Source organism: Anolis carolinensis, chromosome 6, assembly GCF_035594765.1.
Source record: "Anolis carolinensis isolate JA03-04 chromosome 6, rAnoCar3.1.pri, whole genome shotgun sequence".
In the NCBI taxonomy this organism is placed as follows: Eukaryota; Metazoa; Chordata; class Lepidosauria; order Squamata; family Dactyloidae; genus Anolis; species Anolis carolinensis.
The window spans coordinates 96468059-96494928 of NC_085846.1; the positions used below are offsets into that span (position 1 = coordinate 96468059).

Genomic DNA, 26870 nt, shown 5'->3' on the forward strand with positions numbered 1-26870 from the left:
GTAAAGGCTGCTGCCTATGACTTCATCCCAAACATGTTTGAATTGAGATTGCATTGATACTTGGGAATGTAGACCATACACTGTTGTGCATATTTGCATGCATCAAAGAGCCTTCAAGTTGCCTGTCAATTTATTGCTTATGCTGGGAATATTCAGAGGCAGTTGGCCATTGCCTTCCTCTGAGTGTGGTTTACAGGATCTGATATTACCCAGCAGCCTTCCTTCCATGTCCTAACTAGGCTTGGCCTTGCTTAGTTTCCAAGATCAGATAGGATTTGTTGTCTGCAAGACATTTAGATAATGTCTGTTGTCAAACAGAATCTTAGAATTGGAAGGTGTCAAAATGGCCATCTAGTTCATCCCACTGCCATGCAGGAATACACACATACACAATTCCTGGAAGATGTCCATCAAACCTCTATTTATAGACTTCCAAAGAAGGAGAGACTATAACCCTAAGAAGCTGTCTATTCTACTATCGAACAGTTCTTTCAGTAAAGAGGTTTTTCCTAATGTTTAGGAGGAATTGTTGTCTTAAATTTAATCCATTGCTTCGTGTTCTGGTTTCTAGAGCAGCAGAAAACAAGTTCACTCCATCTTCTACATGTCATCCATTCAGGCATTTAAGGATGTCTATCATGTCATCTCTTACTCTTCTCATCTCTTGGATAAACATACTCTACTTCAGTCTAAGTCATTCCGCTTAAAAGCTTGGTTTCCAGACCTTTGCTCATTATGGTTGACTTTCTCTGCACACGTTTCAGTTTGTCAATAACCTTCTTCAACTGGGGTATCCAGAACTAAACACATTATTCAAGGTGAAGTCTGACCAAAGCAGAACGGAGTGGCACAACTACTTCTCTTGATATTATGCATTATGCTTTTATTGATGCAGCCTAGTATTACATTAGTATTTTGGGTTGCTGTAAATACAAAAGCATACTTCTAGAAAACATAGAGGAGTCTGCTTTTTGTTGGTTTTATTGGCACTCAGAGCACCTGTAACAAGGACAAAACTGATCAGAGGGCCTGAGGTGGTGGTATCTGTCGACCGACCAATGATCTGATGTGACAGCTAGAAAGACTCACACAGCGCTTCCATATCAATAGCAGCAACAACAGGAATAACAAACAGCTTCTGCCCTTAAGCTTAAAGACAGATAAATGAAAAATAGTGAGGAAAGGAAAAAAACAAGAAAATCCAAATTTACCATGTTTTCTCATGTGCTGAGCAGTGATATGTTGGCATCAGTGAATTATCAAGAGCTGGCAGAAAAACAGTCTGTTTGTTTCCACTTGCAATGTTTGTCGCTTGTTTATTGTTTTTTTTTTCATTTCTCAGTCTTGGGCTGTTTCAGGTAGTACTGAATGGACTGAGAGTCAGAATACAGTACGGCCAATGCCCTTGCTGGACATTTGGACAGCTATAGCCCCAAAAGCAATGTTTCCAAGTTTTCAGCTGAGTCCCCTGGAATGTAGATGCTCCAAAAAAGGTTGCTTCAATTGTTTCTATAATGGAGCTGACATTCTTCACGGGAACACGAGACAACATGTCCTCACACTGAAACTAAAACATTCAGGAAACGTAGTACATGCTAACAAGGAAAGTCTGTTTTCTCGGATGTATTAAAAGATCAGAACTCTAGCTAGGCTCTGATGTGTTGTCAAAGCAAGAGCTCTGTAAAATTTTAATATCCTGTTTCAGAAAAGTGCAAAAAAAAGAAAAAGAAAAAGGGAGACTGAGGAGAAACACTTAACATGAAAACAGGAACTTGTTAAAGAAATAGTTCTCACTCAGAATTCCTGGCAATTCGCTGTATGAAGAAATAAAAATATGGGTGTTCTTCCCTTCTCATTTCATTAGCTCAGTCATGGAACAAAATATAAATTTTGGATATAAAAAGATCAATGTTTCTAAACATATACATCCAGCTAATGTTCATATGAGATAAAAGAAGAGCAATAGTATTTTCCTGCAAACAGACCCCATTCACAATTTTTCTAATACTGGAGGTAATACATAACCACAAGAAATTAGTTAGGATTGATGCTCTTGAATCTCCCTTTTCAGCCATCCTAAGTCAGTTTGTTTATTTATTTATTTACAGTATTTATATTCCACCCTTCTCACCCCGAAGGGGACTCAGGGCAGATCACATTATGTACATATAGGGCAAACATTCAATGCCCATAAACTCATCAAACCGAGACAGAGACAACAGACAGACAGACGCAGAGGCAATTTAACCTCCTGAGGGGATGTTCGATTCTGGCCACAGGGTGAGCTGAGCTATTCTGAGCTGCTTCATCCTCCACTCTGATGGCACTTCCTCACTTCCTCATTCCAACGTTGTAAATTAGTTAAACTTGCCTCCCCACTTTTATAAGTGGTACCTTATTTCCTACTTGACAGATGCAACTATCTTTCAGGTTGCTAGGTCAGCAACGAACAGGGGCTATATTTTATTTTTAATTGACGGGTGCTCACCCCGCCACGGGCTGGCCTCGAACTCATGACCTCATGGTCAGAGTGATTTATTGCAGCAGCTGTTTACCAGCCTGCGCCACAGCCCAGCCCGGTTGACATCTTATACCCTAGTAAGAACAATGTCAGTGGCTTACAAACACTCTTTATTAGGAATTATTTCATATGCATTTCACCTATCAATTGTTGCAGCACTTTTACTGCTGAAACTGTTGAGCCTAAACTAGTTTTGCTATTCATTCCACAAGTAAAGATTGAAGGTGTGTAAAGTAGCGTTACTCATGATTGCTTATCTTTCACACTTCTGAAAATTGCCCCAACAAAAGATTGTATTCCTGACATAGTAAAATACTAGCAACAGGAAGCTTTCTATGTGAAAGGCTTTTTGGTTAAAAAAAATCTTATTTCAAGTAACGCACATTCTCATAGATAGCTCTCTGAATAAAAGCCAGAATCTTGTATGGCTTTTATGTATACATAAGGACTGAAGTTATGATGCTACACAATGAATTGTACTGTAAGCCAAAAAGTCACCTGGTTGACTTTAACAGTTCCTACATGGGGATCTTAGTTCCTATGTAGGAAACCATGAATATGTTACTGTCATGAATGTGCAACAGCAGGTTATGTATTCATAACTGTGATATAGTATTCTGACCTAAAGAAACTTAGACCAATCCTTCTCTGGAGGTTTTTAAGCAGAGGCTGGATGGCCATCTGTTGGGAATGCTTTGAGTGTGTGTTTCCACAGGCAGAGGGTTGGACTTCTGGTGTCTTCCAACTCTAGGATTCTATGATTCAATATGATATACCTTTTTCCAAGAATAAATACCATTCAATTTGGTAAGACATATTGCTCAGTAAGTGGGTATGAGACTGCAGCCTCACCTGAATTTGGCATATTCTTGTGGTCTCTTCTTCCACGTGCAGTTCTGTAATTTCCCAACTATCTGCAAATAATAGTCTTCAGAATACCTGAAAAAGATTAAAACATTAGAAGCAGTCTACTTAACTTTTTTTCTTCAGAGAATGTGTGTGACATAGGTAATATTTCGCCCACAAAAAGGGAATGGGGAATAAACCAGGAGGATTTACTTGACTGGCTAGATATTCGGAAGCATTTAAGGACAACCTAAACAATGCATATAACATGTTAATGAGGAACTCATTCAAATGGCGGAAGGTGTCTGCCATGACGCATGACTGTCTTCATTTATGAATGTTGCATTTTTGCATGCTTTGTATTATAGTTGGTTACTGGAAGGTAGACATGAGATTGATTTACAGATATGATCGCTAATGCCTGTACTACAAGCTAATTATATGGAATATGCATCATTCTTTCCACGTAATCTGTACTTACTGTAGTAATTTCAGAATCAGTGAAATTTTAGTTCACTTTTAGCTTTAATTGTTAAATGATACTTCCCTGTTCATAACTAAAGCAAGGTTGCCATGTCCAATTTCATTGACAGCCTTATATCATTGACAGCTGCTATAGAATAGCTCAGCTCACCATTTCAGTGCCTTCCAAGTTGGGTCTCTCGACAATGCTAAACCTCAACATCAAGAAGCCTTAGCCAACATGCCTAATTGTCAGAGGATCTGGAAGCTACAATCCAACAATATCAGGAAGTCACTAATCTATTTGAAAGCATCCTCTTAGCATTTGACAGCAGGCTGAGCAAGCATACGAGATGCCAACTTGGAGTCTTCCTTTCTGTGGCTAGAACTATTATATCTAAATTACAGCAATTATTTCTATATTTGCATGCATAAATATAAATTAGAATCTGTAAGCACCATGTGTCCTCTTCTGTTGGTGATGTGGACATGGCCACTTTTAACCAAAGGCAAACTCTGGGCAACACCAGAAAAGAAAGCTCTCCCAGATGTCTTTCAGCACTCAGTCACTTAAGAAATATCTCCGCCTTTTCTGTTGATTCTTGAGATAAAGCTCCTGATTGACAGAAAAATGGAGCCAATGCCTCCCCCTCATGTGCTTTTTAAAGAAAGCCAAACCTTTTATCAGATTATTTTAAGAAGAAGTAGAAATCTCCTTTGATACGCTTGACAGGCACACAGAGACAGTGCAAAGTGACAACTCTGATTAGCAGATGCTGTATTCCAATTGTTCCCTACCTTTAGTCTTCATATGTTATTAGAGGACAGCTCCTCAAATTCCTGTCTATTAGCCCTGATGGCCACAGCTTTCTGAAGTGGAAGTCAAACAACATCTGAGAACCCAATACATACTTTAAAAGGGGAGTGTTGATTATCATTCTCTCTTCCTTCTTGTGAATTCACAAAGTATGTTACTGTTGGACTAAATCTGGCATGGGACGTGGAACAAGGAAGGCTGTAGAAGACTCAAGCTCTGCACAAGACTAGGTTGGGAAATGACCCACACACAAACAAATAGTAAGGTAAAATCAAACTACTGTGCAGTTGAGTCTTCTCAGAAATTATCAATCAGATGTGTACTTAATTTTTAAGCACTAAGAAATATTAAGGCAGTGATTGTCACTGAGCTCTCTCAAGTAATAAAGGCTGCATCCAACCTATCATATGCACGCTAACATAGGAGTAAGCTACACTGGTCAACAAGGAGGGGACTTAAGCTGACATTGCTCTTGTACTTATATTTGTATATCAGCATGTCTGAATGACAACTGGTAAAGCCATAGGTGAAGACATTTTCTCTTTCCCTGCAAGAACCTGCACACAGGTAAAATGAAAAACAACATTGTCAACCAATGTTGAGGACAGACCCACATTAAAAAAGTTCCAGGAAGTATGAAATCAGTGGCGGGAAAACAAAAGCCCTCCAGATGTTTTGGACTTCATATTTCAGGAGTTCCAGCCACTGGCCAATATACTGGGTGCTCCAGTCCAAAATATCCAGAGGACCAGAAAAACCCCACATCTGTCCCTGATAGATTCAGTAAAGCAAATATCTGGTGTATTTCTAGTCGAAGCTAAATTCTCCACAGTGGAGCACGCTCATCCCTTGATCCTTAGGTTCACCCCAGTTCTATCACCACATCTTTGTCCTCTTCCTATCTGTACATTATACTCTTCAATATATGCCAACCTTCCTCAACCTGCTGCTTTCCAAACAGTGCTGGACTATTTATCTGGATGACTGACTAACTGAATGATTAATTATTGATACCCTGCTTTTCTCTAAAAAAAAACTGGGACTCAGGGCAGCTCACAAGAATAAAATTTAAAAGACACGGATAATTCCCCCTCCATTTTATTACATGAAAACATATCTATGTTAAAATCAATTAAAAGGACAACTACCAAGATTTTAAAACCATCTCCCTTAGCAAACAGTCAACTGCCCTAAGCCTCCCTGAATAAAATAAAGATGTGCCTTGCTTCCTGGGGACAGTGGTAGCTGTACTCATCTGGAAAGCTCATGGTTGGGAGTAGACTGGTATATGGGGCAAAGGCTCTGAATGACAGCAGAATAGACAGGGACAAGTTAGGAAGCAATGAAAGCTTCCTTTCCATGTCCTGCAGGATGGAGTACTTGTTTCTCCACACCACAGATCTTACATAATAATAGAGTCATAGAGTGTTAAGGACTTTCTGATAGGAAGAAATGAGGACTGGATGGTTTACATGGAAGGAGTCTACAGAAGGTCAATTTGGAAGCCTATTGTGCAAAGTTAGCCTAAATATCTTCTACAAATACTGGTTGGATAAAAAGTTATTACATTAGAGCATATATGTCCTGAGTTCATGGCCCACTGTTCTCTTCAGATACTGATATATCAAGATGTGGGAAAGAAATTCATTTTTTGGATAAAGTTGAATCTTTGATCCACCAGCATGGCCTCCTAATTTTTCTAGACTTATTAGGGGTAGTAATTGCCCTTATTCACACATTAGCTGGGTGGTGAATTTATTCCAGGATTCAGTCTAAATTTTAAAGCCTGTGTTCCTCCTGTTGATAGGGTTCAACACTTTAGATAGCTCCTTTAAAATTCAAACTAAAGCCCAATCTTACTGACATGCTGTGACAGAAACAACTCTCCCCATATTCATGCCAAGGGAAAGCTCTATGTTGTTGAATCACACTTTTAAAGGGCCGGGCTGTGGCGCAGCTGGTTAGTAGCCAGCTGCAATAAATCACTACTGACGGAGAGGTCATGAGTTCGAAGCCAGCCCACGCTGGAGTGAGCACCCGACCATAAAAAAATAATAATAGCCCAGCTCGTTGTTGACCTAAGCAATCCGAAACATAGTTGCATCTATCAAGTAGGAAAATTTAGGTACCGCTTATGCAGGGATGTAAATTTAATTAATTTACAACACCATAAAAATCGTCCAGCAGCATGCAGAAAGGAATGAGGAAGCAATCCTCAATCCGGTTGATGATGAAGCAGCAGCTCCCCCTGTGGCCGGAATCGAGCATAACCTCAAGAAGCCTGGAAGCTGGAGAAAGTTAAATAGCCTCTGTGTCTTCGTCTCTCTCTGTCTGTATGTCTAATGGCATTGAATGTTTCATCCTGAGTCCCCTTTGGGGTGAGAAGGGCGGAATATAAATACTGTAAATAAATAAATAAATAAATAAAACTTTGAAGATTTTTGAGAAACAACCTTTTGTGAAAGCAACGTTTATCAGTTCACTGCCTTGTATTTTCCTTCCTTTCTTTATTTCTTGGACTCTTTGAAAAATGTCAGTCTTGTTTTTTTAAAGACTGGTGGTGTTTGATATTTTTGTAAAATGGACTTTCATCTGCCATGAGGTTTTAAAGCAGAAAGTCACATTTGTAGATAACAAAACACTGTAAAAACTGCCAATGTCCACAAATGAACTTTTTTTGCAGTTTGACATCATCTTTCAGACTTGATTCAGATTTAAAAAAAGTGTTTGTGCTATGCACAACCTTAAAAAGACTCTTACAGAGCAATCATATACTTGTCACTGCAGAATAAGTGCAAGCCGAATTCAATGGGACTTACTCTGAGCCAAAAAATTAGTGTACTGTTGGAAGAGACTATAAGGGCCATCAGTGTAACCCCCTCCCATGAAGGAATAGACACTCCAAGAAGATGACCATCTAACCTCTAATTAAAATCTTCAAATGAAGAAAGTACTACCATTCTCCAATGCAATCTAATTCACTGTCAAACAGGAAGTTCTTAATAATATTTGGGTGGAATCTCTTTTCTTGTGATTTTAATCCACCGGTCTGCATCCCAATCTCTGGAGCATCAGAAAACAAGCTTGCTCCATCTTCCACATGGCATTCCTTCACATATTTAAAGATGTCTATTACGTCACCTCTCTAGCTCCTCTTCTCCATGCTAAACACTATCTAGGCTGTTCTCAGTCCAAACACTATATTTCTGTTGGTACATGCTTTTTTGGGACACTGCATCATACTGTTGACATATGTTCAGTTTGTTGACTACTAAGACCCCTCATCTTTTTCACACATACTGCTGTCAAGCTAGGTGTCAACCATCCTATATTTATGCATTTCGTTTTCCATGTTTAAATGTTTTATCTTACCATTCATCCTGTTGAAATTGATTTTGTTAGTTTTGACCCACTCTTCAGTCTTTTAAAGTCATTTTAAAACTTGATTCCATTGTTATCCAAGAGATAACAATACTGGGTCAGGACGAGAACACTGATCTACCGCACCAGGATGAAGAATAATCATTGATGAAAACCCTTTGGGTTTGGTACCTCAAACAGCTTACCAATACACCAAACAGAAGCATTTTCTTGCCCATATTTTAATAGTAGGACCATTGTGCTTTTAAGAAAAAATGGAACATACTAAGCCCATGCTATTTACAAACTGGGATTAAACTATTTATTTATTCGTTTGTGTCTTTGCTGGTTGTAAGAGATGGTGAAGCACAAGCACAGACAGAATTTGGAGGAGGAAATCTATGAGGCGTTGTCTGACACCATTAAAGGTAATTTCCTTTCAAATATACAAGACCTAGAAGGGAAGATGTGGATAGCTGATCACTATTCATTGTATCTCATCGCTAAGATGTGTAAGCTCTTGGGCTTGGATCCAGACTTACACATATTTACAGCAGACAAGTTGAAACCAACTGAATTTAGCTACCTTAAATCTAATTGATTTCATTGGACATTGGACCAAAACTGGGTAAACTGTTCTTTTTAAAGATGACAATTTCTGAATTTTTCTAGTCAGTGGCCATGAAATATTCCTTTCATGGTCAACAAATTCTCTAGCAAGCATAGCCATTCCATAGGATTCTGAGAGCTACTGCCATTAAAAAGTAATGTTTCCAGGTTCTGCTCTGTAGTCACTAATACAGCATATCTTCAATAACCCATGTAGTGTAATACCAATGTTGTGTAGTTGTTTGAGTGTAGAACTCAAAAACCATGGAAATCTGTTGGTGACCTTGGACAGGTCATAGTTTTTCGGCCTCAGATGAAGGTAACTAGAAGGCATGTCACAAAAGATGGATTGCTTGGCATAGTTGGAATGGTCCAGAAGTAATATAGAACACGCATATAACCTCAAGTATAAGTCTAGAAATGTTAGTCAAAAAGGATCCCAAAAAATCTGAATTGACCTATCCATGAGTCAGTGTGAGTATTTATTTATTTACAGTATTTATATTCTGCCCTTCTCACCCTGAAGGGGACTCAGGGCAGATCACATTATATACATATAGGGCAAACATTCAATGCCCATATACACATAGAACCGAGACAGAGACAGACACAGAGGCAATTTAACCTTCTCCTGAGGGGATGTTCGATTCTGGCCACAGGGGGAGCAGCTGCTTCATCATCCACTGTGATGGCACTTCCTCATTCCAACATCATAAATTAGTTAAATTCCCCCCCCCCCCCCCCCCACACACACACTTACCTTATTTCCTACTTGATAGATGCAACTATCTTTTGGGTTGCTAGGTCAGCAACAAGCAGGGGCTATTTTTTATTTTTTAATTGAGGGGTGCTCACCCAGCCACGGGCTAGCTTCGAACTCATGACCTCATGGTCAGAGTGATTTATTGCAGCAGGCTGCTCAGCAGCCTGCACCACAGCCCGGCCCCCTGTTCCTTAACCCATATACAGTAGAGTCTCACTAATCCAAGCCTCGCTTATCCAAGCCTCTGGATTATCCAAGCCATTTTTGTAGTCAATGTTTTCAATATATCGTGATATTTTGGTACTAAATTCATAAATACAGTAATTACAACATAACATTACTGTGTATTGAACTACTTTTTCTGTCAAATTTGTTGTAAAACATGATGATTTGGTGCTTAATTTATAAAATCATAACCTAATTTGATGTTTAATAGGCTTTTCCTTAATCCCTCCTTATTATCCAAGATATTCGCTTATCCAAGCTTCTGCCGGCCCGTTTAGTTTGGATAAGTGAGACTCTAGTGTATATATATATATATATATATATATAGAGAGAGAGAGAGAGAGAGAGAGAGAATGAATCATCACCTTTTTTGAGTAGAGTGGTGAAAGGCAAGAGCTTAATCCATCCCAAAAATAAGCCATCCTGCCACTTCTGTCATTTTTGACCATCGACTTATCCACGGTTATATCAAAATCCATAATTTTGGCCCCAAAACCTGCACTTGACTTTTACATGAGGTCAACTTATACATGGGTCTATAAGGTAAGTCATTTGTTCTTAACATAACTATTTCAGTGTCATGAACCTCAGCAGAAGATAGGCTTAGAGGCACTTTCAAAGCAGAAAACTTTCTTTAAAAGCTCATCATCTCAACATAGCTGATTTTACTAAGCTACCACTTACATTAAAAGTATGGTAATATTCGTGTCAGACTATAGTTCAACCAAGCAGAAGAAATACATTAAGAGGCTGTGGGGGAAATTGCTGAACAGTTTCTTCCTTTGGTGTTGAATATTATCATACACTACAAAATAGTTTTACTTGGAAGACAGGCGCCTAAGGGAGGAAATCTCTATAAATTAAGAGGAAAGGCTTTAAAGCAGATACAACAGAGAGGGAGGGAGGGAGAAGAGACAAAAGTGACTTGGGGCAATTCTGCCATCTAGGGGAAACTCCTGCGAGGTTCTAAAAGCGAAACACTGCCTAAGGACATTCGCTCGCTGGAGATCAGAAAAGGAGAACAACTGTCAGAGTCTGGTAGAGATGTCATTGGACTGGGAACATATTGGAAAGCCACAGAGACACCGTTCAGCTTCAAAGAGCATCAAAGCATTCCTCCTCCGCTCCGGTCAGATGAAGGACCTATGTATTTGCACAGTCTAGAAATCATAATGTATGTGTAACAGCAAGAGGAGAGGGAAATATGTGCTGATAAATGATGGGATGCATTGTTAATCAGGAGTGTATAAATTTGTGCTCTTCACTTAGTAGATACAGAATTTTTCAAAACCGAGGATCCAACCCATATAGTAAAATCTGTAAGCAGCTACAAGAACATAAGAAGAGCAGCATTAGATGAATCGGAACGTATTGATCTGCTAAAATAATCTTCCAGATTGTGTTGCTGTATAACTCCCATCATCCCCACTCAATACAGTCCATTATTACAAGGGATCTAAGGAGCTATAGTTCAGCATCAAATTGGATAAGGCGTGGGTAGGGAAACAAATTGAAAATGATCTTTGAAGATAATTTTTGCATTTTTATGTTCCAAGTGTGATATAGAATCCTCTGTTCTCCCCCAATCCCTTGTGATCAAAGAAGCATATATATTTATGCAAAGCTCTCTTCTTCTAGAGTCCTTCTAGTTCACAGGGAATATAAAACTATTCTGGGAAGCCCTGGGAGTCTTCTCTTCTCCACTGAGTTTGTTCATCACAACCCAAGGACAAGAGGACATGTCACCCAGAAAGAAAACAATGTCTGTTTGGTCTGCCTTAGTTACACAGAGGAGAAATGCTACACTCTGAGTTTCAGAGGATTTACTGAGGCAGTTAAAAAACTTCTTTCCCCATATGCATCTTTCATTTGATGTCCTTTATTCATTCCTTATGGTGGTGGTACAAGGAATGCAGCATTATGGGGGAGTGGACTATACATGCAGCAGAATGAGGTGGAAATTAGGCAATGTTGGAATTGTAAAATGAACTTTGACTACTTCAGAGGCAAAGAAGAAAGAAAGTCCTTTTCTGCCTCAAATCCTTGAGAGGTCTAAATATATTAGACTAAATGAACAAATAGTCTGATCTTGTATACGGCAGTTTCTACATTTTTAAACACACAACAGAGTAACCTTCCACAATCTAGCGCCTCCCATATACTGGACTATATTTCTCATGATCTTTATCCAGCAGAGTATGCTCTCTAGAATACATGTGGAAAGGTCCTGGGTTGTGGTAGGATGAAGGAGTGAACCCACTATTTCGAGGTGGCACAATGGGTTAAACCCTTGTGCTGCTGAACTGCTGACCTGAAGGTTGGCAGTTTGAATCCACGGGACAGGGTGAGTTCCCACTGTTAGCCCCAGCTCCTGCCAGCCCAGCAGTTCGACAATATACAAATATGAGTAGATAAATAGGTATTGCTTTGGGGAAAAGGCATAATATGCTCCAACCAGTCATGCTGGTTGGTTACGTGATCAGGAGGTGACAATGCAGAAGAGTCCCTCCCCCAGAGCCAGAGATGAGCACTGCCTCCAAAGCCGAAAATGAAAGGAGGAACCTTTGCCTTTGTTTGTGTGTCTCATTGTACTGTAACAAGGCATTGAATGTTTGCCTGTATCTGTTTATACTGCAATCCACTCTGAGTCCCCATGGAGAGAAGGGCGGAATATAAAGTATCGCTGTTGTTGTTGTTATTATTATTATTTTATAATACCGGTCAACAAATAAGGAGGTATTTGTGCTTGTTAATTTTTAAATTACCTATTTACAAGTTGCTTAATGTTTCAAAACACCTAAGCAGCGTACACATTTAAAACATCAGTGAAAATGTAACAAGTGACTTGTTTGACTACTACCTATGTAACTATATTGGCATAGGAGGTGACGACAATGGTAGCCAAAAGGAAGGCACTGAGAAATAGCTCATTGCTCACAGGCAGCAGGTTTAGGCTGCATCTGTATTGTATAAGTAATGCTATTTGACGCCACTTTAACTGTCATGCATCAATGCTGTGCATTATGGGAATTGAAGTTTGGCTGAGAAGGCTAGAAACCTTGCAAAACTACAATCGCCGTGATTCCATAGCATTGAGTCATGACAGTTAACAGTGGGGTCAAACTACATAAATTCTACAGTGTAGATGCACCCTTAGTTTGTTTTTTCCCTCCTTAACTGCAACCACTGCTGTTGTACAGCAGGAAGATTCCAGCACAGAAAATCATAAAGAGATGAAACCTACTGCAGTAGAAATGGCTAAACACAGCATGCATTGTATCCAACACAAAGGTACGAAGTGCTAATTCAGGTACAGGCAAGTAGTACAAACCTATGGGTCACCTGGTCCCTTTTGTGTGGCTACACCTAAGTTATCTGACATAAATACCAATTCTTGGAAGTTATTTTTAGTTTTGATGTGTGTCAGAACAATTCCAAACCTTGAGCCATAAATCTTCCACAGCAAACAGGACAACTGGGGATTTAGGCATGATGTACTATGACTCTTCTATTTCCTTAAAGACTTTCAGTCCCTCAGCCAGTGTGTCCCATTTATACCAAGGTTTTGAAGTAATTATCAGTGGCAGCTTTTCCATCTATACAACTGGTCTTCAATCACAGTAATATATGTGAAAAGGACATATTCGGCTGCTTCATCCTCACATTGTGCCACAAGCGTTAAAGAAAAGGAATGAGAGAATGAAGCTGCTTGTGACAAGTGGTGCAATGCTGTCCACTGGAAAATGTATTTATTTTTACCTGTCTTTTCATGCAGTGAAGGCTCCCTGGGTAGTTATTTCTCTGTAGACAGTAGGAAGAAAGTCAGATCCCGATGGGCAATGAAGCAGATACCTTTACGCACTGCATGGCTCTGAGACTTTTATTGTTAATTCCACAAAGCCTGTCTGAATTCAGCAAACAGGGCTGGGTTGGTAAGTGGTATTTGGCATGATTTGGTTGAGTCTATAAGCATTGACAGCATGCGATGCAATGGAAAACAGGTGACATTGACAGATAAATGAAACTTCTTCCTCTTTCCTATTTTTAATTTCTGAACATGAAACAGCTTAGGTTGATCTATAAACATCTATTTCCTTTCATATACAGAATCCAAACAAGGGGAAAGGCAGTCCTTGCTGGTAAGTTGTTGCTCTATTTCCACTTATTTTTGAGGGAGAAAAATGTTTAATTATTTGTACCCGAGAGAGTTTTGAAGAATAAATAAACAGAAAGATTGCATTAACTCGGTCCCTTCAGTGGTCAAGAGATGACAAATATGTTTAATACGCAACCCAACAGCGATAGGGCAGATTGAATAAAATGTTTTGCTTAAAGGGCACACCAGGAAAGAAAACAGTGGTGGCATTTATACATTTCAGTCTTACCTATGAATATATAAATTCCAATCATCTCAAAGACATGCTATACTAGTTACAATGGCAGAAATGATAAATTCAATCCGTCACAGCATCCTGTGACCATCTGTAGCCAATTCTATGTGAAGGGTGGGGGGGATAGCTTGCACATTAATGGGTTAGGGAAGTAGTCTAGGTCCCATCATCCCTCACCACTGCCTATGCTGGTGAGGACGCATGGCAACCACACTCCAACAACAGCCGGAGTGACCTACACATTCCTCATTCCAGATTAGAGTACGCAAACCCATTCAGTGAAACAAGTTAGGAAGCATAGTAATATTTTTAACATTGGACTAGGATTCCAAGATACAAGGGTGCAAACACACTCAACTATAGGAATCAATTGGGTGACCTTAGGCAAGTCACTCTCTCAGCTCTATCCCAGGACACATAACAACGGTAGTGAAACAGACTGACAGACATCGACACTGACTGGATGGGCCTGGATGGGCCAAGATAAAATAATGGGGCTTCATGACAACACAGATGTTTTGCATATATAATATGCCATTTTAAATTCCCATCTATCAAGTGCCAAGATTATGGATTACAATTCCATAATCCATAATCATTGGCCATGCTATCTGGAAGTAAGTAAGCCAAATTGTTAACTTGAGAACCTCCCCTCTTGCAGGGGTTGGGGAGCAGGTCCACAAAAAAGTGGAAAAAAAAATAACCAAGAAATCACCTCCCTAAGAATCTCTAGATTATCCAGCACAAGACTGTGGAAGCCGACCACAGATTTGCCTGGAAGACCTACAAATGCCTATAGTGTTTGGTCTATGAATGTCTAGGTCAGGGGTCCTCAAACTTTTAAAGCAAAGGGCCGGTCTACAATCCTTCAGACTATGGAGGGGCCGAATTATCATTTGAAAAAAAATACGAACAAATTCCTATGCACACTGCACATGCCTTATTTCTAGTGCAAAACAACAACAACAACAACAACAATGAAAGAACAATACAATATTTAAAAATGAAAACAATCTTAACCAACATGAACCTATCAGGATTTCAATGGAAAGTGTGGGCCTGCTACTGGCCAAGGAGATAGTCAAGTTAAGTAGGATTGTTGTTGTTGTTGTTGTTGTTGTTGTGTGCCTTCAAGTCATTTCAGAATTTGGGTGAGCCTAAGTCTAAAATTATTTATTTATTTACTTACTACATTTATTTACTACATTTATATCCCACCCTTCTTACCCCGAAGGGGACTCAGAGCAGCTGTATGTACATACAATATATCATATTATTAGCATAGCAAAATATTAGCATTATACATTACTGTATTGAACTATACCACTATACTGTAATGCTATATGTAATATATAACATATAATTAATATTATTATGTGGTATTATTATTAGTATTATATTGTATAACATTATAATATTTTTATCAATGTTATATGTATATACAATATATTATATTATTAAAACTGATATAAAAATATATTATAAAACTGAGGGTGGAGGCCAGGTAAATGACCTTGGAGGGCCGCATCCAGCCCCCGGGCCTTAGTTTGGGGACCCCTGGTCTAGGTCCTCCAGTGAAAGGTAACCATAAAATTGTGCTGGAGAACCTAGACATTCCTAGAGAGAGGATATTAATCAAATCAGCAAATGGGGAGAGTTGACTGTACTCAGAAAGGGAGGGCTACAGTAAGTACATATTCATGGTAGCCATCCAGGATCCTGATAAAAGTATTCCTCTATCTGGATTTGTTTTGCCCAGTCAAGCTTCATGGTTCAAAATCTGACTTGATGTAACCTTGTTTACAATGACCTGACCTGACACAAACTTACTGGATAAGACTTTAATCTGACCTGTCATGACTCTAAATAAATCAAGCTTGCTTCCACTTTTCCTATGAGTTCCAAGCACAAGTAGATTGGGATAATAAAATAGTACACTATTAGGAAGTATTGGCACTGCTATAGGTAAGCAGAGGGTGAAGGGAATTCTTCGCCTGTAGTTTCGTGTAACAACTACAGGCAAAGGGATGCCATATTCAGCATTGTGCAAATGTGGTCATTCACACTTTAAAGGCTGCCTTGCTGCCCGATACCAGGATGATGTATGCAGTCAGCAACCACACACTTGCATCTCCTACCTACCATTTCTCGCCTCACACAGGCAAGAACCCCTACCTTTCCACCATGTGATGCAACTCAAGGGAGTTAGAATCAGAGAATCAAGGAGCTGGATAAGGCCACAAGGGCCATCCAACCCCCTGCCTGCAGGAAAAGGATGTGAGGAAAGCATTCCAATCATGGACTGGAACAAAGCATAGGTTCCAAAATACCCACACTCTTTAGCTGGAAAATCTTACTGCCAGTAATGACATTTTGGAGAGACATGTTTGTGTTTTAGAACTGGGAGAGAGGAAATACATACAAAAGCAATGGATATTATCATGGTGATGGAGACATGGTCATTTGAGGGACTCCAGAAGGCCAGGCTTGAGGCCCTTCCACACAGACATATAACTCAGAATACCAGGGCAGAAAATCCCACAATATCTGCGTTGAACTGGAATATCTGAGTCTACACTGCCATATATCCCAGTTCAAAGCAGAGAATGTGGGATTTTATTCAGTTGTGTGGAAGGGGCCTGGGACACAATAGCAGAGTCAAACCCAAAGTTGAGGTTATCCACATTAGCTATTCTGGTGGCAAACTCTGATACGGTACTTAAGATCTCAGCCTTCTCCAGACAACATTCAACAGTGATTGCCAAGAATGGCAGCACACACAATTGCATGATGAGATAGCTGCTACTTTCCATCATGTTATAGGATCTATTCTGTCCTATTGTGATTCACCCGAGCCATCTTGAGTGAGACCAGGCTTAGAAGCTTCATGATTTACATTCTTAGACAATGTGAGCTGATCAAAAGTAGGAAAAAGCCAGAACAGAAAAACCTGTTTTTCTTGATGTTTTTTTCATTTTCATAATGAAACATTATGGACAAAATGGGATGGGGGAGGGAGAAAAGAAAGAAAGAAAGAAAGAAAGAAAGAAAGAAAGAAAGAAAGAAAGAAAGAAAGAAAGAGGAGGGGAGGGTGGGAGGGAGGAAGAAACGGCCTCATGCAAGCATCCTCAGCTGTAAATGAGAACTCCTGCTGAAATAGGTTATGGTAATTTTTTCTTGTTTAAACCTGTAATATAAAAATCAATACATACAGAAAGAAATCTAGCAGCAACAACAAAGGAAAGCATTGGCAGTTTCGTGGCAGCTTGCTTGGCACTGCGAGTAGCTGCATTAACATTTATGAGCATTATGAATGGAAGTATTGCAGAGCCAACAGTGCTAGGGCTCAGTGGAGGGAAGGTGCTACAGGACCACAGAGCTGAGAAAAGTTACTTTCTTGAACCACAGCTTCCTCAACCCTCTGGCTCCATCTAAAAAATAATTTCCCAATGTTAGATATGAGCTAGATATGAGCTAGATCACAAAGGAATTACAGTAGAGTCTCACTTATCCAACACTCGCTTATCCAACGTTCTGGATTATCCAACGCATTTTTGTAGTCAATGTTTTCAATATATCATGATATTTTGGTGCTAAATTTGTAAATACAGTAATTACAACATAACATTACTGCATATTGAACTACTTTTTCTGTCAAATTTGTTGTATAACATGATGTTTTGGTGCTTAATTTGTAAAATCATAGCTTATTTTGATGTTTAATAGGCTTTTTCTTAATCTCTCCTTATTATCCAACATATTCGCTTATCCAACGTTTTGCCGGCCCGTTTGTGTTGGATAAGTGAGACTCTACTGTACTTTTGTTTCTTACAATGGTGAAAAAAAATATATATCCTGCTTTTGTGTCTCTAGTGATGCATGACCAACAAAGCCTTTACCTGCATTAAACCTCCCTCCACCACCATCTAAAACTAAACTTTAACATTTCATGAAAGAAGCAGCTCTGTGACTCTCTGCCATCATATTTCTTTCCCTAACATGATTTTTTTACATCAATTCCTGAAGAAGAAGTCTTCAAGCTATGAAAGCTTGCATAATGTATTTCGAGCCTCTTCTTGTCCTAATAAAAATAATCATTGTACAATCATTCAACCATTGATATAGTGGGTTACCTCTAGCTGGGTCTAATAAATAGGATTTTGACCTTGAACTGTCCTTGGCTGGTCAACAGAGCATCGCCTTCTGTCTGATACATATGAATTCTGGCTCAAGTCCTTGGCTTCAGCTCTGACCCAAAGGACTCTGTACATGCTCCTGGATTCAGATACAGCCACTGCATGACCAGAATGTAGGAATAACTCATTACAATAATAGTCAAGAAGCCCCCAGTGGTGTAATGTGTAAACCCTTGTGCCGGAAGACTGCTGACTTGAAAGTTGGGTTGTTGACCTGAATGTTGCTGGTTTGAATCCATCCTGGGGAGAGTATGGATGAGCTCCTTCTGTCAGCTCCAGCTCCATGCGAGGACATAAGAGAAGCCTCCCACAAGAATGTGAAAACATCGAAACATCGAGCGTCCCCTGGGCAACATCCTTGCAGATGGCCAATTCTCTCACACAAGAAGCGACTTGCAGTTTCTCAAATCGCTCCACACACACACACAAACAATAATAGTCAAAGCAATTCTATCAATTAGTTTTGAAATGACAAACTCATAATAATACAATTGCCTCAGAACTAAAATTGCACTGCTTCTTGTGCCAAGCGACGATAGTAGTTTAGTTACTTTCATAACTACAGGTTGCATGTGACCTAGCTACTTAGCCATATTTGAACCACGAACCAGTGTCTTGAAGTTTCCTAGTTTAGTTACTTCTTTAAAAGCAACTACTTAACCACTGAATTACTTTTAGAATAAGAAAGTAAAGAATTACTTTTACAATTATAACTACATATGAACCCTTGGAGCTATAACTAACTGTATTGTGTTACCTTTTCAGAGTAACATTGCTATCTCTGTTCTTGACTTAATCTTAATTTCAACCTGGTCTGCAAAAAACATTTTACCCATGGAACAAACTGCAGGGAAATATTTGTCTTTTTAGGATTGTATCCCATCGTTTTTGGCTGTAAACCAAATGGATTTTAAAACAGAAGCCGGTGGTCCTACCTTTTCTTCTTGATAGATGATGACCAATTGTTGTTCCACGTTTCTTTGCATTTTGAGACTTGCTCAGACTTCTGAGTCCCCGTTTGATTAGAAGGTGTTCTGTTTACATAAAAAGGAAAATCCATCTTTGAAAGAATAAAAAATGGTCTTGGCAACAGCACAATGAATTGCTGTGGAGCAAAGATAAGCAGCAGCAAGCACTTGGGGAGGGAAAGAAATGCGCCTCAAATCTGTTTCACTTTCATTCTGCAGTTTCAATCTGGAGAAGGACTGCTTTTGAGTTACCATCAGAAACATGTTCCATTTTTAAAAAAATTGGTTCTGCTTATATCACTCAGTGCATTGTGTTGATTCTGATGTAAATCAGAAATGTAATTTTTAAAAGAATAACTGGAACTCACTATAGCACTGACACAATTACATTTCTGAGCTGTACTGGAATATATTAACAATAAATATTAATGGCATTTCCAAAGCTTCTCTCAAGCATGAATGTGAATTTCAGATAATACCATTGTAGTTTATTTATTGCATTTATATCTTGTCTTTCTTCCATGAGGAAACACAAAGGAGCCGACACGGGCGGCCTCCCATCTGCACAATTATTAGACTTGAACCTTTGCAGCATCTTCAAATTCACTGAACTATACTATGTGTTTTAAACCCATGTTCTGGGTCTTTTGAGATTAGATTCACATTTCAAAATGGCAAGAATATGCTCCAGGCACAAAATTCTATTCATTCCACTTTCATCAAAGCCCTGAACTATAGCTCAATCTATTCGGTTGCAACTGATAGCTCTAATGTCAGCGCAGAATAAATCCACTCTGGGTTTTAACCTGAATTTTAAGGGAACTATCCAAAGGCTGAGCTGAATTTTGCCAATAAGGCTGAGTACCATGGATGGCTGCTTTAGAATTCAGACTAAAATGTGGAGTTCATTCAATATCCCATTTTCAATGAACTTGCCAGCTGTCACAGCATTCAATCATTTACAAAGCACATTAAATTAACTTATACAGACAGGACCTATTGCTGCCATTGATGCGCAATGTTATGACTCCGAATGGGAGTTTCACTTGAATGTGGACACTCCCTATATCAGTAGTTCTCAACCTGTGAGTCCCCAGGTGTTTTGGCCTACAACTCCCAGAAATCCCAGCTAGTTTACCAGCTGTCAGGATTTCTGAGAGTTGAAGGCCAAAATATCTGGGGACCCACAGGTTGAGAACCACTGCCCTACATGATTGGAAACCTTGCCATTGTTAGCCTTCTCAATAGGGGAAACTTTCCTGCTTGGATATATTGTTCCCAACTACAATCTTCACCATCCTGTTGACTTTCACATATTTTAGACTTTGTGTCATACTCAAATTAGTATAGCCATTGACTAGAAGCTACAACCCAACACCCTTAGAAGATACCAGATTGGGAAAGACTGGCCCACATATTATACTGAGTCTTTGGCCCCATCTATACTGCCACATAATGCAGTTTAAATGCACTGAACTGGATTATATGAGTCTACGCTGTCATATCATCCAGTTCAATGCAGCTAAGCAAGTCTAATTCCCAAACTGCATTATATGGCATTTTAGATGGGGCCTTCCTCTAACCTAGATGGGGTTCATGGTTTTAAAGGTATCAATAGGACATTTCCAAACTATTACATCTAGTTATGCTTCTAGGAAGAGAAACAGGGATCGTGGGGCTCCACCATGTTGCTTTTGTCAGAAGCCACTTCATTCCACATCAAGGTAGGTGGTCCTCCAACTCTTCACTTTTTTTCATTAGAAATCAATGACAGACACATAATATATTGGAGATAATAAAATGCCATACTAAAAAAATAATCACGGGAATGTTCAGAACTGGCTCTTAGATGGACAGCAGATCGTTTAAGTCCAACAGCAAGTAGTGCTTGAATTGTAGATGTATTAAATAGCATTACAAGAACAGTACAAGCAGCCAGAATCAATATGCCAGAATGCAATTGCTTATGAATGAATGGTGCATATTTACAGCTACTCCCGCATGAGGTTGTGCTGGAGATGCAAAAATGTTATGCTGTCGTCAAAAACAGGTACGTCAGCTCAAATATTTGGGAAGAGAGAGCACAGCAGAAAACAGGGCTAAAGTAAAGCAACTCCAGCCATGACTGCCACAGGCATTATTATGTCCGAATAACAGTGGCAAGCTTTAAATTAAGTCAATGATTATTTATAGCTGAAAAACAAATAGCCTTGAGTCAGACTGCTCAATTCTGTTCTAGTCTCAGGCGAGATTAGTGATATGTTTTTTTCCCTCTTGTTTTATTTTCCTTTTTTGTTCTTGGAGTCATTTATGCATGTGCATATTTGGGAAACATGTCTCGTACAAACAAATATTGCATGAATCTCGCTATAACCTTTTCTGGATATATCAGGGTACCAGTGACTTTGATCTTTAGGGAAAAAATTGTGACATACATAGGACCAGGTAATGTGTGACTATAATCTTTTCTGCAAGTTATATCTTCCTGGGAGTTAATCCCAACATTGGGTTGTTGTATGTTTTCCGGGCTGTATGGCCATGTTCCAGAAGTATTCTCTCCTGACGTTTCATCCATATCTATGGCAGGCATCCTCAGAGTTTGTGAGGTATATACCTTTCATTTTAACATAAGGGATAGGCCAGCATTCTTAACTTTACTTGAGAGCAGGAGTCCAACTTAAGGGATATGGGAAAGGACTGGTGCTAGACAGAGGAGCTCTATTTTTCAACACCTGACCATTTCCACACACCTCAACAAAGGCTTCTATACGAGCCTGCCTTGACCAATGGTGGGCATCAATGCCTGTTCCTATCTCCAGTATTATACCACCTCTTCACCCCTTTCTTATGTGGGACTTGGAGAAAGTCCATATTTCTTTGGGTGAAAATTCCAGTATATCCCAATAACTGCATAGGAGTTCCTAAAGGAAATTTTCCAAGCTATGGTTTTGTACCAGCCATATGGGTAGCTGGACCTCAGGAAGAACACCCAATGTAAAGCTGACAAAAGCAGGCCTTTGAGAAATGAATCTTCTAAGGGAAGAAGCCTTTTTTAAATAATGATGGTGTACTGTAATAAATGAACTGGAATAATTGTACTGTATTTCTTTTTCATGGATATGGTTTTAATTGCTTTGTGCTTTGATTATATTCTAAGGTTGATATGCTTTTATTGAGAAGAGCTTTTTTATTTGTATCTGTTTCAGTTTTGTAAGCTGCCTTGAGTCCTGGGGGAGGGTAACAAAAAAACAAAAATTAGCAACACGCCCCTTCCTTTTCCAAGATGTTCCTTCCTCCCCAAATAAAGAACCCACCTTCTGTTGGTGTTTTGCATTTCCTACCATCCGAAGACTGGCACACCGCATCAAGCTGGATGGCAACTTTCCATCCTATTGTACTTCTAACATCACTCAATTAAGCTAACTAGTCTTGTACTGTTGAGGAGAAACTCTCTCTTCCTCAGTAGGATACATGCTTTTAACTTCTTAAGTATTCTGCTTCTAATTTTGCTGAATTAGATAATGAGACCACTTTGCCGTTTTAGGGTTCATGACACTTTGATTAATAAGGTAATATGCAATCTAAATGCTGGGTGAATGGACCGTGAAATCTTAAACAGCAGAAGTAACAATTTGTCTTAAGACATTAATCACGGCAACTACGTAAGAGATGCTCTGACATTTGTTGGGTGTTTTTCCCTCCTCCTGCTCCAAGCAAAATTGCCACTAATGTTTTGGCTGAGTGACTGAATCAAGACTTTATTTTCTGGCATCTTTCTAACCACACCCCATTACCTGTCCCATCTGGCATATCCTTCATAAGCTGAGACTCCAGCACTGTTTGATTTGAAAAGAATCTGTTTTCGTAAAAGCTAGACAAACAAGTCATTATCTAAGATGGGGATAGGGTACAGATTCGTTGGTAGCTTGTGACCAGGAGTCCATTCGCATTACATAATAATAGCACTATGATTCTGTATTAACTGCCATGGCAATGTGCCTCAGAATTTTGGAATTTGCATTTGAGGGGAAGGAAGGGAAACTGTAAATTCTCAGACACAGAGCCCCATTGCCTCTTCAAACTACAAATTCCAGGTTGCCATAGGATGTTGCTATGGCAGTTAAAGTGAAATATAGCACTATAATAATGTGGTGCGAATGGACCACAGAAGTCTTAATCAAAGGATTATGCCATGCATGGGGAACCCTTTCTGGGCTGAATTCTCTCAGGGTTAATCTGACGGGGCTTCAATTTCTCTCCAAAGATTGGCAGCCACTTTCTTGGACTACATCGAGTGTGACTCCTCGCATATCATCAAAAAAATTCAAACAAGGAAAAAAGAGGATACCAGCTTGCATAAAATTCCATAGCTTAACTTATATGTAACAATATAAAATGAGAAGTGATCTTTTAAATGCCAATGTAAATAGAATTACAACAAATGCCTGAGGATGTGGACAGGATTCTTGGAGAGGTGAGTGCCACCACATGTGCTCTAGACTTTTAACCTTCCTGGCTCAAAAAATAGGCCAGAGGGGGACTGGTGGAGTGGGTCAGGGGAAGTGTTTAATATCTCCCTACATTAGGACAGAGTCCCCACAGGCTTCAAGGAGGCTGTGATGAGACCACTTCTTAAAAAACCTTCTTCTGATTAGGAAGAATTGTGATCTAGTGCCTGGTGGGTGAGCTGTCCAGCTGGAAATTACCAATAGCAATGTCAAGGTCTCCACTCTTCCTCTCCTTATAGTTCCTTGACTGAAGTCAGAAGATGTACTACACACATAACTATGATACATCTCCCATCCAACCTCCCCACATATCTGTTTTTTAAAGCTTTATAAAGCTCCAAACATGGCCATTTCATGGAAAGCAGAATGAAAGGCCGAGAAGTGTCCACCTCTCTTCCTAGAGCTGGACACACAGAAATGGCATCAGCCTTGGGGACCTTCACCATTGCAGCACCTCAAGAGGATAGCGGCCATCACTGTATGTCCAGCTATAGAAAAATAACTGAATGTTTCTTTGGGGCACAAACTCCTCCACAGCCAGGAAATGGCTGAGTTGGGGGATGATATAGCAGAAAAAAAAATGGGTTTGGAGGTAGTGAGATTAGGGAAGCTTCACAGATTTCCAACTTCTGCAAATCATGACTGATAATGGGACAAGTTGCATTATACCATACCTCACTTAAAAATCTACAGCCTTTACCTTTATGCCACACATAGGTTAGGCAAACACTTCAAACAAATGCCATCTTCATAAAGAGGGCTATCTTTAAACACTCTTTAAGATGTGAGGTCAATCTCAACAACTCCCAGAATCCCCACTTACCTACAACTCCCAGAATCCCATAGTGATCAAAGGCAGTAGGTGAATGAAGGGGTTTTTGAGATTCATAATAAAAAATATTTCCATGTTCTTTGTTCAAGGCTCCATCTGCCATTGCCTGCCTAAAATGTGCCTTTCGCTTATTAGCCACTTGCCATCTTTCCCTGTCTCCCCATCTCTTTTGCAGGAGAAAGGACAAATGGCTCTTGCCAGAGGCTCTTCTCAATTGACCTTTTTACACAAAGATCTGGAAATTAGGCCTGGGGCTGCACAAATTAAACAAAGGACATTTTTGCAGCTCTAGGGTCAAATAGATTGACCCCCCCCCCCTTCCAAGGCATGAAAACTGCACATCTGAGGAGGAAAAACTCCGACCCCCTTCAAATGCCAGTCCTCCTTTCTTGTACAATTCGGGCAGCGCAAGCCTAAAGGAGCCAGCTCAGCAAAAAGGAAAGCTAATCAAATCAGAGCTGTGCCCAGAGAGGAAAACACATTACAAATGCTGAGTGGACTGATAGTGGCTCTGAATTCAGTGCTTAGCAAGAATGCGATGACATCTTTCTCTACGGAGACCCATTCTTGTTTCCATAGGCAAGAATCAGCCAAATGTGCTCCTCAAGATGTAACTCCATTGCACTGCCTATCATCCTGCATCAGTGACAATTATTAATTTTTATTCCACCTTTCTCTTGATATAAGGATTTGTATGGGACAGAATAGGTTGATGTTGTAGTCCAGCAACATCTGGGAGATAGCAATTGCATATTCTGGAGTAGAGCATGCTTACGCGTGTTCAGAGACTCTTCATCCAGGTCTTTCAGGGGGAATGAAATATTGCAAGTATTTCATCTAAGCTCCGTTTTAAAATAAACCCACTCCTCTCCTTATTTGGCATTTCAGCCAGGGACTTTCAGGTCTGGATTAAAAATCCTCACTTCTGATTCCCCTACTTCTAGGAAAGTGAGCATTGGAGAGAGGCCATCCCAAAGGCTGGCAACCCTGTAAATGTGATGGTGGCATGGCCTCAGAATATTAATTCTATGAAGAATGAACACAGTGGCATGCATATATCTAAGCAACAGTAGGATGATGCTTTGATTCTTAGATAACCATCCTATTACTACTCAGTTATCAACAACTGACTTCTACATTCATTTGTATTCCAAGTAACTTTCCAAGTTTTGGATTTGCCCACATGGCACTCTTTGGCATGCAATACATTAGACAGCTTGTAATGGATTTGCAAAAATATAAACATGTACGGTAACTGTGTAGAGACAGTGCCATAGCAGTAAATCTTTTTCTTGTTATTCCATTTTGATTCAAGGAACTGGAACAAAATTAATAGCCTCATCATTAATGTATTTACTGAGAAAGAAATCCTCAGACCATGTTTTCCATTCAATGGCAATTGGGCATTTGTGTCCTGGCAGATGTTTGCTATGGAGCTTATGCTCCAACAGATATGATCACTGCCATCAAGAAGTGTTTGGGAAGGAAACAATAATATTAATGATAGTTGTCGATTTACAATGTTTACTGAACAATGTATATAGCAGTCCATTGCTTATGCGTTAAGTGATGGTTCCTCTTCTTTATAATAATTATTTTGTCTTCAGGGACACAGTATTCTGACATAAGAAAGAAAGCAGAGGTCTCTGTAGTGTTGTTAATAATTAATTACATGTAGCTAATTATTCCACAGCTTTGGGAAAAGATGTTGGAGACGGGATGGGAGCAACTAAGGAAATAATAATGCGATAATTTCATAAATGCGTGCACATACACAAAATAAGCGACTAGCTATTGCTTCTTTCAGCAACGTCTGTTTCTCTCACACCCATACACTCATATACACACAATGAAGTCATTTCTGAAGCTACTGAAATGTAAAATGTTCATGAGCACTTCAAATAGAGTAAGTGTGGTGCAGGAGGTTCAACAGAAGAAAACCCTGGACACTAGAGCATGATTGCTGTAGTGAAATAATTTAAAACTTGCACTAGGCAAAAGGAACAGATGTGGGCATGTGACATAAACCTGTGAGATAGGGGCTTCTCAGTGGCTGTCACTAGGGCCTTATCACAAAGGCCCATGGGCTCCCGGCAGGATGCATGGAGAACATTGCGTGACCTACTGTGATCCATGGGGAGAAGCGTTGCTGCCCGGCTTCCCCCCATTGCTGGTAAGGCAACATGGGAAGGCTCCCGTGTTGCCAAGGCTGTGGCATTTGCTACTTGTTTTCCCCTTTCTGAATGGAGCGCAGCCAGAAGTACATGTGCGTTGTGTAATGGGCTCCGTCCTGAAAAGGGAGAACAAGTGGTGTACAATGGGCCAAGTAGCTCATCTGATGTGGTCGTAGGTTTGAGAAATTTAATTTTAGA

At 39.7% G+C, this 26870-nt stretch overlaps 1 protein-coding gene across 2 annotated transcripts in view; it reads right to left on the reverse strand.

The window, feature by feature from the left end:
• st8sia6 (ST8 alpha-N-acetyl-neuraminide alpha-2,8-sialyltransferase 6) overlaps positions 1 to 26870 on the reverse strand; it is a 56238-nt gene that overhangs the window by 19843 nt on the left and 9525 nt on the right. The window contains exons 3-4 of one of the 2 annotated variants that reach the window (XM_008112470.2): positions 19126 to 19224; positions 3374 to 3460 (exon numbers count right to left, since the gene is read on the reverse strand). In XM_008112470.2, the coding sequence (XP_008110677.1) occupies positions 3374 to 3460; positions 19126 to 19224 (186 nt within the window). The remainder of the gene's footprint in view (positions 1 to 3373; positions 3461 to 19125; positions 19225 to 26870) is intronic. The other variant, XM_062983968.1, reaches the window with a different exon arrangement.